Genomic DNA, 19,779 nt, shown 5'->3' with positions numbered 1-19,779 from the left:
GACTGATGAGTGATTGGTTTGGATGAGTGAATCAGCCAATCAGAAACACAGGGTGTTCACCAGGTTGTTATCCGGTCTCCCACTCTTCACCTAAAGGCATGCATACAACAGAGGGGTTGATGGACTGGTGACGGTGTTAGGGGGTGGGGCATCGGAGCAGATGTTGAAGGATCCAGTCCCCACAACACACCACAACCTGCTGCTGGTTAAATCCATATTGTTACACACCCTCCTGTGACACTCTTCTGGGGACTCTCTTGTGGAAGTGGAACTGGAAGGGATTCTCCACATAACGTAATACTTAAGTTATGTTCAGAGTTTCTGAACCCCAGAAACTCATAACATGTGACATAGTGTGAAAGTAACCAAGAAACTTCCACACCAAGAAACCCTTGTGTTTTTCTTTATTTTTTTTATTTATTTTTTTAACTGTGCCCTTTGAACCCGTCTAGCCTGTGGCCCTGAATAAACAAAGAAATGCAGCCATGCTATCTTTGTTTCAGATTACAAATAAAACTTTGCAGGATACAACTATTTGCCCACTTGATTCGATGTCCCTACATGTTTGAACGCCATTTTAAAGCTAGGGTATGCTTGAAGAAATCAGCCAGAGTTAGCTAGATTTTAAAGTATACTCTAAAACACCATGTCCCATAACATGTGGGGACCTTATTACATTATACACTTCAGGGACACAATCAATACCTTGTGGGGACCTTATTACATTACACACTTCAGGGACATAATCCACATCTTGTGGGGACTTTAGGGCATTACACACATCAGGGACATTATCCACACATTGTGGGGACCATAGGACATTAAACACTTCAGAGACATTATCCATACATAGCAGGGACCTTATGTGCCCCATGCCCACAGTAATGTGGGACCCCAGGCCTGGTAGAGTAGTTCCCATGCCATGAGAGTCAAGAGTTGCCAGCGTTCCTGCGGTGTCCCCTCCCTTTGGCACCGGTCCGCTTGTGCCTACTCTGTTTCTCACAGCTTCCTGTGGCCGCTTCTGACTTCCTGTTAGCTTCTTACGTCGTTAGTCATCGGTGCGAAGAACTGAACCAAAGCCCTTAACTCTGTGTCATGAATCAACACGATGGGATTATGTGTTTGTGTCCACTTTGACAGCAGGTGTATTTCGATAACTCTCGCGACTACAACTCAACGTTGTAATAGTAACCAGGGATGTATTTGTCTAGGGAGAGCGAGGGAGCTAAATTTATGCCTTGTTGTTTAAATAGTTATCACTAATATATCCCTGGCGGTCTACTCAAGGCTATTCTGGACGGAGGGCTCGCTGTCGGGGCATCTGCATCAGTGAAATGTCAGACAACCCCCGGGTTCGCCGCTGTGTTGAAGCTTGAACCGTGTGTTTGCTTGAACTCAAACTCATGGTTCGTCGTGAGTCCGTTTGGGAATCAGCGTATCAAATAGATAAAAGCGTCTGGCTGGCGATGTTATTTTTAGAGTTTTTTTTGATCTGCCTTTGAGGACTTTTTTGTACCAGAATTTTTTAACACTCGTGTACAGATACACGCACGCACACAAAAAAAACACACACATGAATCTGGGTGATCAGTCAGTACAGTGCTACCGTATAACGACAGGACCAGGCCTCTCCGTGTGATGTTCTGATCTAACACAGTGATACGTCACAGCCCCAAACAAAGCTCTCTCTTCAGGGTCTGTTAATCATTCTCTCAATCCCCCTGGAGAAAAATGCTTATCTCTGTTATTGAGTCCTCAAGACCGAGATCACCAAGGCTGTCAAAACAAGGATTCTTAGCAGGCGGTAGTCCCATCTCACTGCACCTGTTAGCTTAGCTTGTTAGCACACCTGTTAGCTTAGCTTGTTAGCACACCTGTTAGCTTAGCTTGTTAGCACACCTGTTAGTTTAATGTATCTTTCTGACCCTCTCAGTCCTAGGGGAACAAAAGCAGCACCGTCTCACACTTAGTGATAACCGAACCCGTCCGCGGTGGCATCCCGGCCCTTTGGCATTTGTGTATGTGACGAGTGTTGCGTGTGCGTGTGTGCGCGTGTGTTTGTGTGCATGTGTATCCGGTATAAATATTCAGCGCTAAGTTTGTCTTGTGGCTCATTCATCTGGGATGGGGAGTGCTGAGGCGTTCACCGAGGACCCCCACCTTCCTACGCACACACACGAGCACACACACCCCTTAACCCCACCCCCCCCCCTCCCTCCACCTCATTTCCAGTACCCCCTCAGATCAGTTTTCCCTGCAACGCAAACTCAAACTCCAAAATAGCGTGCGCTAGGTATGCTATACGGCTGCTAGACACGCAAGAAGACACACACGCAAACCTGGTTAGACCGGTTGTACAGCAGTGAACCTGGACCAGAGAACCTGTCGCTACCAGAGAACCTGCACCACGGTGCGGTGCTTCCTGTCAAACAGGAAGCTGTTGGCGTAAGGAACACCGAGGGCTCCATGTGTGTGTACAGGAACTGGGTTCCGCAGAGGAACAACGTAGAGTTTGAATTGGGCTCCTAGAACTGAGTCGGTTACTCCTAATGCCGAATCGTGTGTGTGTGTGTGTGTGTGTGTGTGTGTGTGTGTGTGTGTGTGTGTGTGTGTGTGTGTGTGTGTGTGTGTGTGTGTGTGTGTGTGTGTGTGTGTGTCTGTGCCGCGTACTAAACTCAGTGAAAGTTGTTCTGCTAAAATTAGATTAAATATTCATCTTGTCCGCCGTTTTTGTAGAAGTAGAACTCAATATTGGCAAACACAAATGTTTAAAAACCAATGAATATCAAATATAACTGTTTGAATGTTGTGTTCAACATACACTGTTCATAGATCCAATGAACATTTGAGCAAGTTTGTTATACTTACCAAATATATTCTTCAGTATTATTCAAGTATTTCTAAATGATGCACTTTATCTATTTACAGTACTTCCAGGCTCTAGGGTAACAGACAGAAAACTCACTATTATAGATTCATGCAAGCAATGAGAGACTAAATCTTGTGACAGTTAAAACGTCAGCTAGAAGGCTTGTTACCAGGTCTGCAGGGTACGGCTGTTATTACGGGCTGTTTGAACGGAAGCACGCAAGATCAGAAATAAATCCCTTCTAATAGTTAGAGGAAAAGGACTTCCAAATTAGCATGTGCAGGCTGACAGTGAGACGTCAATCACTGCCTGTGGAAAATATAATTAAAGTCAGTACAATGGAGGCTAAATAACGTTGTGGACTTCTACATGACCGCCTTGTTAAAGGTCAAGGTTAGCTCTATTTTATCCACCATTGAATTCACACCGTTGAACTTTCATTGAAAAAAGCAGAGGTAATTAAAGTACGTAGAAAGTTTCTACAAATGACTTAAGCCCTTATCAATTCGTAACTTTTTGGGGGGGAAGGATGGGCTTTCGGTTAGATTGACTGATTCCCAGCTGAAATGTTACTGGTTCAAACCCCAACATCTGCAGGCAAAACTGAGCTCATCCTTGAGCAAGATGCCCTAACCCCTAACTGTTCCTTTGGATAAAAGTATCTTCTAAATTACAAAATCCTAAGAACATAAATAGATTAAAGCCTTTTTGTTTTTGTGTGACAAAATTAATAACATAACGCAAATAGGGCATAAGCCATTATTCCATCATTGCCCCATGCAGTTCACAGTCCCACAGTTAGGATCTATGCTCACACCCAGACATCATCCCACAGGCTATGTCGGGCCAAGGGGAACGCCTTTGTAGGTGTTCCCTGATCCGGCACACTGTCCAGAGGCTGGGGAAAAAATGATAACCCCTGGTTTATTAATGGGGCCTTCTCGCATGACTGATACTTCACACGGCCCTGCGAGGAGCCCTTGTGTCTCCGTGGTGTAAAAGGTCGTTGGAAGCAGTTTTCGACACACCAGTGAAAAAGACATGAAAGACGATTAAACGATACTAGCATGGAAGTTTCGCTTGGCCCTGTTTGTGTCACCTATATTTTCTGAAATCTTTACTTTCTTCCAAAAAAAGGGTTCTAACGTCGAAGAAGAGTTGTGTCGGTCAGTCTGTTTGGAATGGATAAGTCATGTTTAATACCCAGTCCCCAGACGCATACCGCAGTTGTGCCAGGGAGAGTGATATCCCAGAATAGCTCCAGCCCGTCATAGGCATTAATAATGGAGGTAATGAATGGCCCCACATTCTCTTCACTGGGTCACATGGTTTTCGTACCATAACACATGCTGAGATGCAATTCCTGCTCCTGGTTTAAATTGCAAATCCCCTCTTTATTGAACCGCCAAGGGTATGAATTAATTTGAATAACATCCCACTAAACATGGCATTACATTAGTTATTACCTTAAATGTGCTGTGCAGTAGTGAGGTTTATGTGTGTACGTACGATTAATATAGTTTTAAATGCTAATTCCGCCCCTAGCTTATAGTGTCAGATTGCCAATCAAACTCTCCTGCCCTGGGAGTAGGAGGAGGTGTAAAGAGGTCGAGTTGAGGATGAGATCAATCGCTTGGCGAGCCTCTGTTAGTTGAAGGAGATCAATCTATTTACATTCCCACCGTGTCTTCAAATACCCAGCGTGTGTGTGAGAATCCCCCTCCATCCGGTTGTATATACTGCAGTGACTGGTGTGTGTGTGTGTGTGTGTGTGTGTGTGTACGTTTGTGTGTACGTTTTTGTGTCTGTGTACGTGTGTGACATTTTTGCACGTGTCTGTCTGTGTACTTGTGTGTACGTGTGTTGTGTGTGTGTGTGTGTGTGTGTGTGTGTGTGTGTGGTGGGTGTATGGGGAAGGCCTGTATGGGTGATGTCATCCACCGCTGTGTGTGGAGGGAGATTATGGTTGCCGGGATACGCTCGGAGACAAACTGTCCCTTTATCCTGACAGTTGTACACACCAGCAGTTTGTGGATATTAAACGATATATTACATATCCTGAGAAATGTTAGTCAGCAAACTTCAAACTCAATAACACTTTTTTAAATTTTCCATGGATTTAGTAGTCCTACAGTGTTTCAGATACAATAGGCTCTGCCCAAATTCAGTCACATCAGTCAGTTGACACACAAAAATATCTAATATGATAGATAGATTATTATTATTATTATTATTAGTCTCTTGCTGTCCTTTATTTTCTCCTGTGACACACACGCGGTCACGAATAAACTACCTTTTGTCTATCTGTTACCTTAGCTCAACGTGAAGATATTTCTGTATTGATCTGTATTGTGTATTTATTTTGTGTGTACTGCACTGACCTGTATCTCAGGCACCAGGAGGGCCACCCCAGGGGTCCTGGTATGTGGAACAATGGCGCTAACACCCGGGTGCTGGGAACACAAAGCCGGACTCATTCCTGGGCTTTCAGTAGGGAGGCAGCTGGCGCAGGGTGGGCATTACCGCTGGGTTGTTCAGGGAGATGGAGATACTCAGCCTGGTTCACCAAAATAACCCCCCCCCCCCCCCAGTCTGGGTGGTGGAGTTATAATTTAATTGGTGTCCATTTTCTGCTACATTATTCTTGTGCTCTCCTGTCCTGAGAGAGACCGACGTGCACTACCTCTCTCCCTCTCTGTTTGTCTCTGTCTCTTTCTCTGTCTCTTTCTCTGTCTCCTTTCCCTCACTGTCTCTCTCTCCTGCTCTCTCTCTCTCTCTCTCTCTCTCTCTCTCTCTCTCTCTCTCTCTCTCTCTCTCTCTCTCTCTCTCTCTCTCTCTCTCTCTCTCTCTCTCTCTCTCTCTCTCTCTTTCCTCTCTCTTGCTCCCTTTCTCTGTGTGTCTGGCTCTCTCTCTCTTTTTCATCTCTCATCTCTCTCTCTCTCTCTCTCTCTCTCTCTCTCTCTCCCTCTCTCCCTCCCTCACTCCCCCTCTCACTCTCTCTCTCTCTTCTGCAATTCAGTCATGTATTTATTTGGTTCACTTTTCAGGGTTCACTCTTCTACATAATAAATGAATTATTAATGCGGCCCGTTCATTTTATGGATCAATGGAGGGTGATGAAACCGAGTCTGGTGGAGCAGAACACCTCCCGGGTCTCAGGTATCAGGGGTGCACTGCACTGTATTTACACCCGGCCCTAGCTCCACTCTGATCCCATAATGCCTGGTGCCTGGTGCACCCACCATGGCATCCCCGGCTCTCCCCGACCCGCCCTGACCCAGCGGCCCAGCTGCCCACCTGGGTCCTGTCATGACAGGAATTTGCTTGGGATCGACCCAGAGCCAAGAACCCCCCCCCGGTCCCCCATGGGATCAGAGATGGACCGGCCCGTATCAGTGTTCTAAGAGCCTCCTCTCACCGTAGGGAAGGGTCTAGTTCCAAGCGATAGGGGGAGTTGTTGTGTCAGGCCTTCAGCTCTTCCGGGAAATGTTTTGTGTTGCGTTGTTTTGTGTGTGGTGCTCAATCACTTGAGTCGCACAATGACCTCATTCGCCATTAGCCATTGGTCTGTCGCTAACCTAGCTGCTAAATAATGCAACGACATGTTTTTCCCTCGTTGGTTTGGTTTGGTGTTTGCTGACCTTCTGCCAATAATCAATTCCTGTTGATTTGTTGATCGGACTGTGTTCTGCCACGGCCGCGGTCGTCCGTGTTTGGCCTTTGAGCGAAACCTCGGCCTCCATACGATCCGGCAGCAGAGATAACGTTTCAGGTGGGGCTCAAGGAGCAGCTGGTGGCCTGTGTTTATATCCTGTCACAACCCACAGGGGGGGGGGGGCCTGCTTACATACTGCACCGCCCCCCCCCCCCCCCCCCCTCCCCTCCTCCCCTCCTCCTAATCATCTCCCCCGGAGAGCTGAGTCAGCTCCCTCTCTTGGGATCCTACCAGCTGGGGCCCTCTCCCCCAGTCATGCAGAACCCTGATACTCAACCCGTGGGCCGGGGGCCACAAGAGGGCACTGAGGGGCCTTCAGAGGCTGCCTGCCTGGGGCTTTGACTATTGTAAACACACTCTTGTGTTAGTCTGTTATTGCTATGCATGTCGTTTTTATCAAAAGTAAAGTAACTAGTACCGCAAATGTTTGTATGAATAATTAAATGTAGGCTGAGGAAGCAAACTGACTTTCTCGGGTTGACTAGCCTAGCATGATTTATTGTTTGGATTGTCGTTGCAATGAGGAGGTTCTGTAAATTATTCACTACTATCTTCTACAACCACATGATGTGATATTCAAGTCATTCGGGAAGCATTGTTATCCAAACAGACTGTAGAAACATGTCGACAGGCAGCAGGTGGAGGCCTGCTCGACACATGTAGAGAAGAAAGGGTCTTCCTCCTGTTTGACCAGAGGAGCAGGACGGGACAGGACGCTGTGGTGGAGCCAGCGTTCCCCAGACAGGTCAGGGGTTTCTTGGCACAGCAGACAGCAAGCAGTAGCACTAAAGCGCTGGAACAAAGGATTTAGCATCCGCATTATCAGCAGCTAATGCAGTATACATCCTGCATCCAGACGCTCAGCTGACAATCATCACGTTAAGCGGCCTGAGGGTCAATGGGTTGATTTCAACAGAATTTCAATCACTATGGAACATAGCGATCCATATATTAACTATTGGGAATGTCAGACATGTGATCATAGAGGCAGCTGTGGTTAGGGCGTCTTGAGGGGGTAGGCTGGGGGGACTGGACCCCAACTACTACTACTACTAACCCTCTGTCCTATGATGACCCCCCCCATGGCCCGATGTCCCCCGAGTCGTCCGCGGTCCCTGAGCAGCTACTATTGATCGAGTCCTCAGGAGGGCGTGTGTGTGTCCGGTCCACGCCCTGGTGGACGTTGAAGGGTTAATCTACCAGTGCTAGCAGTCAACACCTCGCCCTCCCACTCCTTCCATCCTTCCCTCCCTCGCTGCCCTCCCTCCCCCTCCTCCCATCCCTTCGCCCCCCTCACCCTCCCTCCCTCCCTCCCTTGCAACACCTTTCCCTCCCTTCCTCCCTCCCTCCCTCCTCCCTACCTACCTCCTCCCTCCCTCCTCTCCCTCCTCCCTCCTCCCTCCTCTAACCTCCTCCCTCCTCTCCCTCCCATCCCTTCGCCCCCCTCACCCTCCCTCGCTACCCTCCCTCCCTCCCCCCTCTATCCTCCCTCACTCCCTCCCTCCCTCCCTCCTCCTCCTCCCTCCCTCCCTCCCTCCCTCCCTCCTCTCCCTCCTACCTCCTCCCTCCCTCCATCCCTCCCTCCTCTCCCTCCTACCTCCTCCCTCCTCTCCCTCCTCCCTCCCTCCCACCCTCCCTCCCCTCGCCCCCCTCTCTCTTTTCTTTCTGCTGCAGTAGCTCGAAACGGGATCCTTTATCGATCGACCTATTGATCACCATACAGACAGTATTACAGTATACAGTATTACCCCTCACCCCCCCCCCCCCCCCCCCAGCTCAGGGGGATAGTTTCCCAGCTTCTGTCAAGAACCGCAGTTCAAAAAGAAGCACGCAAACATACACACACACACACTTGTGCGCACACACACACGCACACACACACACACACACAGAAGACACACATGCAGGCATTGGTGCACGTGCAAACCATCACACACAGAAAGATGCCCCAGCTCCCCCAGAGCTATAAATGGGACGAGACGGCTATGCCAAGGCTCAGAGAGGAGTCAGAGGAGAGCTTTTCAGATCTTAGTTTCTCACACACAACCACCACCACCACCACCACCACCACCACCACCACCACCACGCTGTGACTCACTGGCTGGCCGTTTGGACAGGAACAGGGGGCTGGAGGGGGGGGGGGGTGAGCGAAGGATGGGTGTGGGAAAGCGGGTGGAGTCCTGAGACAGACTGTTGAATTCAGCAGGACTCCGTGAGGGACCGACTGAGGTCGTGGGTCTCGTAGCGGGGGCGAGCTGGTGAAACATGTCCCCAAAGAGGAACGTTACGTTATGTTCTTTTTCCTTTTTATATCCCTTGTCTTCTCGTTCGCTCCTTCTTATTACATTTCTTCTCTTGTTTTTTTAAGATAAAAATAAATATACACGGTCAAGGTTTTATCCAAAGAGTGGGTATGTTTTTAGCATGGTGAGCCCAGTGGAACTTTTAGAGGTTCTGCCATATGTCTCGAGCCAAGTAATCTATACAGGGAGCTGAATTATGACCAGTTCTATGAACTAGGTACTTATTAGCCTTGGAAATGGTTCAATGCTTTGGATCACCACACAGCACTCATGTCCGTCGTAATCTGAGGCGTTTACTGGCTTTGGACGTGATGTTGAGGTAGCAGTTATTTGGTGAAGTTTAGTGAAATGCTCACCGCCTGGCAAAGAGATGCACTTCCATGCATCTTCAGAACCATATTTTCTTGTGTAACTTAACATGTCTCACAACTCTACAAATAAACCTGCCACCAAGTACAGATGTCAAAAAGGAGAAGTCCAAGGGAATAGTGTTTCAGTCCACATGTTTGCTCTCTCTTCCTTTTCTTTACGTGCCCCGCCGTGATTGATGGGTGGTATCTGTGGACGACCGGAGAGGAAGTGGTCAAGACATCCGAAATCCAATCTATCTATCCATCTATCCATCCATCCATCCATCCATCCATCCATCCATCCATCCATCCATCCATCCATCCATCCATCCATCCATCCATCCATCCATCCATCCATTCATCCATCCATCCATCCATCCATCCATCCATCCATCCATCCATCCATCCATCCATCCATCCATCCATCCATCCATCCATCCATCCATCCATCCATCCTCTGTCTGTCTGTCTGTCTGTCTGTCTGTCTGTCTGTCTGTCTGTCTGTCTGTCTGTCTGTCTGTCTGTCTGTCTGTCTGTCTGTCTGTCTGTCTGTCTGTCTGTCTGTCCATTGATAATATTTTTTTATATATATAATTATATTTTCATAAATTCAAAACATCTGCATCTCTCTCTCTCTCTTTCGCACGCACGCAGGCACACACACATGCACCCACAGAAGCTTGCACGCACGCACTCACACACAAATGCACACACAGCTTGCCCAGCTCCACAGAGCGTTGGTCCGTACTGCTGAGTCAAATGCAGTCGGTCCTCGTCTGCCATCTTTAATAACGCGAGGGCTCAGCGCTCGCGGCCTCAGTACCGTTAGCGCGTCTTGTGTGTCAACTGACACCTGAAAACCTTCTAATCCCGTCACATGAATCCTGTTCACGAGTCATCTAAGTCCCGGCTCTCCGGGCTACGCAGCCCACTGCAGTGCTCCATGAACATTTGAGCAGTCCCCCCACTGCTGGATCAGAGGGGAATAAGCTCCTTTCTGCTGCGTCACAGAGTGCACGAGAAAATAGACTATTCTGTTGTTTTTATTTTACAGAGAAAAATATAGTGCTCTCAGAGAGGAGCTGGAGCTGGAGGAGTGACAGAACACACTGGCTTAACTGTCTTTAGGCGTGTCTTTATTGATCTTGGTTGGAATCTGTGTTTTTATTTACTTGAGAAGACTGTAATTGAACAGGTTCACTGTCAGCAGCAGAACAGTTCAAGAGGAGGGGTGATTGCGTGGTACCATAAACTATGATCGGTTGACAGCTGGATTCTCTTGTGCTTCATTTGACCTGTTTTCTTCATCAGACGCCAGACATCAGACCGGGGCACATTTAATTTATCGCTCGAACCCCGATAATTAAACCATCCTGAGCTTAATTCTCCCAAGTATTTAAGAAATGCTTTGGGAAAAGGCCAAACACCAACCTCATGGTTTCACCTTGGCTTGCAGAAGCAGAGGGTGCGCATACTTCTCCCCGAGCACACCCTAATGAATCAATACCAGAATAAAAACAGAATCACATCTGTCATCGTGACTCTGCAGCGTCTGCATTGGTTGACGGGAAGCGACCGGCGGGCCGCTGCGATAGGGCTTGCCCCCCGATTGGCCGAGACAGCTCCCTGTGAGAACCCATGAGGATGAGACGGGACAGGCAGGGGGAGGAGGGGGGTTGTGGGGGGAGGAGGGGGGTTGTGGGGGGAGGAGGGGGGAGGAGGGGGGTGGAGGGGGGAGGAGGGGAGGGGGGGGGGTGAGTCAAGGGGAGTGAAAGGAAGGAAGGAGGGAGGGTGCACTACCTTTGCTTTACAGCGAGCGAGGGAGATTGTGTGTGAAAGGAGAGAGAGAGAGAGAGAGAGCGAGAGAGAGAGAGAGTGAAACACACACACACACACACACACACACACAAAGTGGCTGGCTTCTGTTGCAGCATCAGAGGCAGAGCAAGGCAGCAGCAGGAGCAGGAGAAGTGTGAGAGCGAGAGAGAGAGAGCAGATCGCAGCAGATCCTAGCAGCCTACCAGCGGGACAGTGAGGAGAGGTTCCGATCGCAAGCCGCCTCTGAGACCGACACTAGCTCACGTTAGTTGGACAGGAGCATGGACGGCTCGCGCTCTATACAGCATGAGATCACATCTCTCAAAGGTACCTCTCCGCTGCCTCCTCCTCCCCCTCCTCCTCCTCCTCCTCCTCCTCCTCTCGACTCTCACTATCTCTCGGCTGCTCTCTCCTCCTCCTCTGTCATCCCACTGTCAGTCCCCGTCCTGTCTCTCTCTTCGCCTCTCTCCTCTGTCATCTCCCTTCCTTTCCTCTCCTCCTCTCTCATCTCACTTCCTTTCCTCTCCTCCTCTCGCCTCTCTTCTCCTCTTCCTTTTAGTTTTACCTCCGCCGTTTCCAAATGCTGTTGTCATCTTCTTTTTGGTTACCGCTCATTTTACCCAGAATGCTGTGCCACCAGAGGCGCACCTTGCGTTGGTAAACGTGTTGTTCAAGTTTAGCGCTAAACAACAACGGTGCTTTAAAAACCAAGTCGTTCTGATCCTCTCTCCCTCTCTCTCCCTCCCTCTCTCTTGGTTTTTTGTCACGTATTAAAGCTCCTTCAATCCTTTTGTTTTTGTTTCGGAGCGTGACGGCAGGATTTTGGAGCCCTGGAGTCAGTGGACCGTGTTCGGAGGTCGCAAATATGTCCCGATGTCATGTCGACAAGCATGTGTTTTTATGCATGTGTGAGTGTGTGTGTATGTGCGCGGCTGCTGCTGATGCTGCATGCGGCAGGGAGGCAGTGCGTCTGCGCTGCGATCTGCAGAGAGAGAGAGAGAGAGAGAGAGAGAGAGAGAGAGAGAGAGAGAGAGAGAGAGAGAGAGAGAGAGAGAGAGAGAGAGAGAGAGAGAGAGAGAGAGAGAGAGGCTGCAGCATCGCCGCGGTAACGGGATGGGGATGGGACCTGGCCAGGCGCATAGCCCAGCCCTCTGGACCGGGGATGGAGGCGTAACCGGGGACAACCGCAGCTGTGATGATGATGTGTTTAATATGCACTTTGACTGTTTGAGTCGACGTTCCCTGACACGTTCTATCTTTGCTCCTAATGCGGTTGGAACCTTGGACGTGATTAATGCCATGTCACTACTTCAATTTAAAACTAAAAATACGTCTTGATGGATGAGACGGGTCACAGTGTGGCTGGTCTCGACTAGCCTCAAATTAACTCAAACATCTTTCATGTACTTGCGCGCTACTATATAAGCTCCATAAAGTGACGTAAGGTAGAAAACATAACATAAACAATAAGCAAAGCAGTTTTTTTTGCCTCCCTAGTCAACAGCTTTTTTACAGTGCTGCTCTCTGTTTATTAGACAGTTGAAACAAGTCTTAACCAACCAGTGCCTCATTTGAATATATCCAAACTTCCCCTCATGCTGTCCCCGTTAAAAGCTCAAGATCAACTCCCCAGCCTCATTCCACCCAGCGAAAACGTTTAATCACCTCATTCAATTTCTACTCAGTTCACCGGTGATCATACTGTCTGCATCAGCCTCCATCTCATCATCAACGCGCCACAATCAATGTGTCCTGTGATGACTATTTACATCTCTTCTAAGTGGTATTTATAAAGATAAGAATCAGAAACCCGCTATTTTCACAGCTGCCTGCTGCTGGTTGCCAGTCTGGAGAACAAGCTGGCACGCCCTTTTTAGTAACTTCCCTCACAGTTACTTTTTAGTAACTTCCCCACACCCACACACACACACACACACACACGTGTGTGTGTGTGTGTGTGTGTGTGTGTGTGTGTGTGTGTGTGTGTGTGTCCTTGTGTGTGTGTCTGTCCTTGTGTGTGTGTGTGTGGGAGTGTGTCCATGTTTGTATGTGTGTGTGTGTGTGTGTGTGTGTGTGTGTGTGTGTGTGTGTGTGTGTGTGTGTGTGTGTGTGTGTGTGTGTTTGTGTGTGCGCATGTCCATATGTGTGTGGCTTCGTCTGAGGTCCCCAGCTCTCATGGCGAGGATGTTGTGTTCGGACGTTGGTCTTGGAGGCTGTCCCTGGCTATGAATGGAATGGGGAGGGGGGCAGGGGGGCAGGGGGGCAGGAGGGTTTTTTTTATAGGGTGTTTACAGGGAGCCTCTGAAGAATGGCCTGAGGGTGTTGTTGTCATAGGCTCGGGACAAAGACCCCCTCGCTCCGCTGAGCCCAGCCAATGGGATCGCTCTATGTCTTCGGACCCCTGGCCCCAGGAGCCCCGCCCCCTTCATCTGCAGGCGGGACCCCCACCTCCAGCCTCTCATCCTCCCATCCTTCTCCATCGCCAGGCGGCGCCTCCTAACGCACTCCCAGCACAACAATCCCTTTGCTTTGCGTTCTCTGTTTACTCTCTAGGCGGCACCACTCTCTGTGTGAAAAGCATGATTTTTAGCTCTATTTTTTCCTGGCGTTTATTATTCCCTTGTGGTGGGGAGGGGGGCTGGAGCGTGGGTTGCGGAGGGGAGAGAGCGACCCGTAGATACCTAATAGTGGACCTCTAACGGTTGTTGTTGACGATCAGTCGGGGTGATCTATGGTTGTGTTGTCGTGGTTGAGTGTGTGTCAGGCATGCAGAGCGTCTGATGGCATTCCTCTCTGTTTTCCCACCTCTGAGATGTTGTTGTCAGGCTCTCGGCCCAGATCTGTTGGACTCGTAGGGAGCTTCTGAATACCTTAGAACCGAGACAGACAGGTCGGCTTAATCATTTTAGGTAAAATGTGTATTGTATTCTTTCTCTCTTGCTGTCTTTCTTGGATATTAAGTCCTTGTTTCTTTCTTTCCTTTTTTATTTTCCATATTTGTTTCCATATTAATCACCACACACACACTCTCTCACACACACACACACACACACACTCTCTCACACACGCACGCACGCACGCACGCACGCACGCACGCACGCACGCACGCACGCACGCACGCACGCACGCACGCACGCACACACACACACACACACACACACACACACACACACACACACACACACACACACACACACACACACCATATGTGCTTGAAAAACCCTACTTCTGTCTTTCTTTCAATCCGTCTCTTTCCGTCCTTTAATCAAATCGAAACAAACCAAATCATGAGAATCAAATGTCTCTTGTTGATGTCGGTGGTCTTTGAGTCCTGAGCTACGTCAGGGCAGTGTTAGTATTCTCCCAGCAATAGAAAGCAGTGTAATCATGCTAACATCTGTCAGTCAGGCCGGGGCAGCGTTCTGTTGGTGTTTTTAAAGCCCACACCTTCAACAGAGACATTTCATGTCTCATCTCCCCACGGGCCCGTAAACACGCCTCTGTTGTGAGAGGAGCTCCTGGAACATTCTGCCTCGTTCCAGAAACCACAACAGAACCTTTAACAGACATAGCGATGGACAGCCTCCCTGACCCCGACCTCAGACCTCATGAACATCAAAAGTCGAAGTCAGCTTAATTTTAAATTCCAAAAATAAGAAAAAAAGACAAATAAAGGGATCAAAATTGTGTTTATCAATGACCTACGGTGCAATAGGTAGAAAAGGATAAAATTAGGTAAAATGAAAGAAGTAATCTTTATGCTAAATTAATTCTAAATAGTGCAAAGTAATTCCGAACGTACGGGGTAAGGTTGGGTCCAAACTGGCACCGAGGTTTGAGATTCAAGAGCAACAACTGTGAGGGTAGTTTGTGTGTCCGCTGTGAGCGAGGGGATCGCTCTGTGAGTGTAACGGTTCTGGTTGAAGGCACCGCTGCCTCTGCACGGAACCTAGGGGAGGAGAGAGAGAGAGCATATTTTGAGGTTGTTCATTTTTTTTATCAAATTCCTCCACTCTGTTCTGCTCTCTCTTTACAGCGGTCCAATGTGTCCCTGAAGAGGGTGGTTTTGTGAGGTCAGAGTGGGGGGGCGGGGTCCTAGCCTGGCTATGCCCAGGCTGCCTTGCGCGCAATTTCATTTGGCGCTGCTAGGCAGCCTGGATTCCATGGATCCGATTTTCGCCTGAGATAAGGAACCAATCACAGAACGGGGAGGGACGGCAAGACGATGACGACGTCTATTCGACACACCCATCGTCTTCTTCCTCGTCTAATTTCTGTCGCTCTACATACGTCATCTGGTATAATTGATGCGATTGGCTGTGAGCGACGTACAGACTCATATGATACACATCCGTGGCGCCCAATAAACGGCTCCGGGCAATCGTAAACCACGCCTCAATTACGAGAAAATGAATGTGTGGTTCCCAGAGCTCATCTCAGAGTAGAGTGAGATGAGGTCTGGCGTTAGCCAGGCTAGGGGGGGCCAGACCTGGACGGGCTCCTGAACACTGAGGTAGTGACCACACCCTGTAGCTGATAACCTGGGACGGACTGGATCCTCAAAGGCACCCGGGCATAGTTCCCTGATTCGTTTCCTCATTTATTTATTTATTGGTTTATTTCGGCATTGCACACTAATCAACAGTCAAACTGTGAGTGAGCCAGCATTAGCCTAAGAGGCTCGTTTACATCCGTTGTCCCCTGCCAGATATTCAAAAGGCAACCTAAAATCACAGATTACATTCTAGAGGTTCTACGCCAGACTGTCCATAACGATTAGGATAACACGTCTAGCAGTAGTGGTCGTAGAATTAGAATTTTTGAGAATGACTGAGATACATAATGCATGATATCATATCATAACTAATGCGTTGTGCTCCCTTGTTGCCCCTTCCTGTGCAAACAGACGATACAGCACATTGACTCTCTCCCCAATGCGCTGTGTGTGTGTGTGTGTGTGTGTGTGTGTGTGTGTGTGTGTGTGTGTGTGTGTGTGTGTGTGTGTGTGTGCATGTGTGTGTACGCGTGCATGTGTGTGTACGCGTGCATGTGTGTGTGCTAGCTGGCGCACGCGTCTGTGTGCAAGCAATCACCTTTTTTTTTTTCAAATACTCTTTAATACATGCAAACCTACTCAAATTAAATCTTAAATGAAAAGCTTTAAGACGAGCACTTAATCAATTTCACTAATTACTACTGCAGTATAATTCAACAACGTTTCGATTATACCCTGCAGATGCCATGTTTGCGGTGGGGCCGTGGGGGTGTGTGTGGAGGATGGCTGATTAAGCAGCCTCATCTGGCCTGTAGTCTGATTGGACCCGGCTGGGTGGGGCTGCACACCTGTTACACGCTGTTTGAACAGGTTAAACCAGCCGTCTCCACACACTCTCCCAGGGGATATCTTTAAACATGAATATTCATATTTAACCCCCCTCCCCCTTGGGTTTGACAGTTGGATTTCGGTGACTCCCTTGCGCTGCATCGACTCATCGCCAGAGTAGTCGTGTTAATTACTACTACATATGACAATGCTACCTTGGTAGCAAAGAGCTAGTGGGCGTTCAGGTGCTTTGAAGACTTAATCTTTGCTGGATGAAGTCACATCTTTTAGATTCCTCTCCCCTCTCTCTGCCCTTCCGTGGAAAGCCATGACTGTAGTGTCAAACTGTAGTGAACATTTCTGCGTTTAATACCGACCACTAGTGGTGGGTCTAGCTCCTCCACAAAACGTTTTATTGCAATTTTAAGAGCTTTTTAAATGGGCTTTTGCTTCCTGTGCGTTGAGTCATCGTGCCTGTGTCTGTGTGTGTGGTGGTGGTGTCTGTGTGAGTCTGTCTGCCTGACGCTTTCCGTCTTCCACCCGGGGCCAAGGCAGAATAACCCAAGCAGCGAGAATAACCCTCTCTTGTTTGAGTGTATAACTCAGTCTGGAGGGCGTCTGGTCCCCATTAGCTCGCCGTCAGTAGGAATCAGTGAGCATTACGTTTGTCAGCTCGGCCGCGTCTCCACTCTCCTGACGACTACTCCTGGACCTGGTCCAGACGTGTGGACCCGGTCCAGAGCTGTGGACCTCCAGCCTCGCTGATCTCATTACTTAATCAAATTCAAGCCCCCTGGATCCTGTCGTCTACAAGTGTAACGCAACACATCCGCTGTTGTTTTCTCCTAGATGTGGTGTATGTCTGCTCTTTGCGCTGTGTTTTGTCTGGGGCAGACAGGATGGGTTCAAGTGGAAACAGGCTCCTGGGATACTTTGAGAGAGTCGAGTTGAGGGACTGAGTTTTGATCTGAGCTTTTTTTTAAATGACAATAGGGGTCGCTGTTTCTACAGCTACCGACCCCCTCAGATTAATTGTTTTGGGCCAAACTTTCTTTTGCCAACAAAGGGGTGAGGCTTTACGAGAACTCGGACTGAAAGTTTGGAAAGAAACAGCATTTTTCCAATGACTTTGCCATTTTGAAAACCTTTTATATTTTTTTTATTGGTTTGTAGGGTCGGCTTAGCCCAGGAGGTAGAGCAGTTGTCTCGTAACCGAAAGGTTACTAGTTCGATCCCCAGCTCCTCCTAGCTGAGTGTTGATGTGTCCCTGAGCAAGACACTTAACCCTGACTGCTCCTGACGAGCTGGCTGTCGCCTTGCATGGTTGACTCTGCCGTCGGTGTGTCAATGTGTGCATTAACCGATGTAAGTCGATGTAAATGCCCTAATTGTAATTGTGTAGGCTTGTGTTTCTGAGTCAGATAGCCAACACAAGGCACTGTTTGATTGATTAAGATAGTCCTGATTCTGTAACACATTGTTAACTAATAGACTGTGTAGGAAGCACCTTGGATGAAAACAAAGGTTTCAAAACGTCAGTCGCACACAGACGGGTGTGGCCGGTGCGTTGCGCTGTGCCAGACAGCAGGGTATAGTGTGACAACAACAACAATGTCACCTTCTACCGGTCGCAATTCATACCTGAAATACTTCACAGTCTAGCCTGGCCACACCTTACTGTGTCTTCAACAATGAAGTTGGCACATGACCCCTGAGACGAGGAGATTCCCTTGACTGTTGTGTCTCCCTAGCATGCTAACGCCGTTATCTCCTGTGTGTTCTTGTGTCTTCGTCTCCTCTAGGTAAGGCTTCCCGTCTGGGTGTTTCAGTTGTGTGTGGGGGGGGAGGTGGTGTCATGCACACCTGGTGAACAGGCAAGTCCCGATGGTAACCTGCACTCAACAACAACAACAATACCTCTTGGTGTTGACATGCCGCTACAGCATTGGGCGGGAGGACTTCTCGTGTCCTCTGTGATAGCTCACTCCCAGTGGGGTCATAAAGGGATTTTAATGACGATCAATCCATCAACAGCTGATGTGTGTGTTGTGGTTCAAAGCTTGTCCTACCCATCCTCCCGGCTAGTGTGTGCGTGTGTGTGTGTGTGTGTGTGTGTGTGTGTGTGTGTGTGTGTGTGTGTGTGTGTGTGTGTGTGTGTGTGTGTGTGTGTGTGTGTGTGTGTGTGTGTGTGTGTGTGTGTGTGTGTGTGTGTGTGTGTGTAAATCTTTATTGTCCCAGAGGTTCCCTTTGTTTTACGACAGCAGTCATAGTGATACAATACCACACAACACAAACAACATTAAATAGACCACATATCGGGGTTATCGGAGGTAGAACACATATGATCAAGGAGGGCCCAACGCACACACTGGGAGTCTTCATGAAACCAGTGATTATAAGGATAGTAAACAACTGTGGAAGCAAGTAATGTAAATGTGTGTGTGTGTGTGTGTGTGTGTGTGTGTGTGTGTGTGTGTGTGTGTGTGTGTGTGTGTGTGTGTGTGTGTGTGTGTGTGTGTGTGTGTGTGTGTGTGTGTGTGTGTGTGCAACTGAAGATATTTCTTCGAGTCATACTTCAACGTCATCTCACATACTCACGCCTTTTCTCACGCTGAGAGAGCCTCATAAAACCACAAGATTGCGTCTCTCTTACAGACGTACTGAACAGGGGAACTCTCAGGGTATGTTTGATTTGAGTTCTGGCCGTCCTGTCCAAAAAACATCCACTATTCCACTCTTTGCTCTTTCTGCTGAGGTTTGACTCTGGGCTGTAATTGTGAGTTGGATCTCCCTGCTGTACCACGGCCAGAACGAGCCCTGCATGGGAGGTCTGCCAGGAGAGAGGGCCCTCACACACACACACATACTCACACACATACTCACGCACATACACACACAAACACACGCACACACATACACACACACTCAAACACACCCACACAGACCCGCACACGGGCAGGCACGTACACACACGTACACACACGTACACACACACACACGTATACACACACACTCAGGCACGTACACACACACACACACACACACACACACACACACACACACACACACACACACACACACACACACACACACACACACACACACACACACACACACACACACACACACACACACACACACACACGATAGCACGCAACACACAAACCCCCACAATCAAAGACACAGACACACAAACACACACACAGTCACACACACACACCCCACAGTAGCCAGCGAGGCGCCTGGGTCCGCTGTACCCTCCAGACCCCCCCCTGCCCCAGGATGGTGAGGGTGACTCACCATACCCATGGTGGATGTGAAGAAAGACCAGGCTTTTCACTGAATACTGTGTGCGTGTTTGTTAGTGTGTATAATGGGCATGATAGTCTAGAGGCCTGGGG

General features: G+C 48.7%; 1 protein-coding gene across 4 annotated transcripts in view; it reads left to right on the top strand.

Annotated features, from left to right (window-relative positions):
- Nucleotides 1–19,779, top strand: part of pleca (plectin a) — a 90,465-nt gene that overhangs the window by 923 nt on the left and 69,763 nt on the right. For 2 of the 4 annotated variants that reach the window (XM_056582341.1, XM_056582340.1), the window contains exon 1: nucleotides 11,217–11,382. The exons of the other annotated variants lie outside the window; for them this stretch is intronic. In XM_056582341.1, coding sequence (XP_056438316.1) covers nucleotides 11,337–11,382 — 46 coding nt within the window. In that variant the 5' untranslated portion in view covers nucleotides 11,217–11,336. Of the gene's footprint in view, nucleotides 1–11,216; nucleotides 11,383–19,779 lie in introns of those variants that run through there. 4 annotated transcript variants of the gene reach the window in all.

The sequence above is a fragment of the Gadus chalcogrammus genome, chromosome 22 (assembly GCF_026213295.1).
Source record: "Gadus chalcogrammus isolate NIFS_2021 chromosome 22, NIFS_Gcha_1.0, whole genome shotgun sequence".
Classification (NCBI taxonomy): Eukaryota; Metazoa; Chordata; class Actinopteri; order Gadiformes; family Gadidae; genus Gadus; species Gadus chalcogrammus.
The sequence above is the reverse complement of the archived record's forward strand: the minus strand, read 5'-3'. Positions and strand labels throughout refer to the sequence as shown.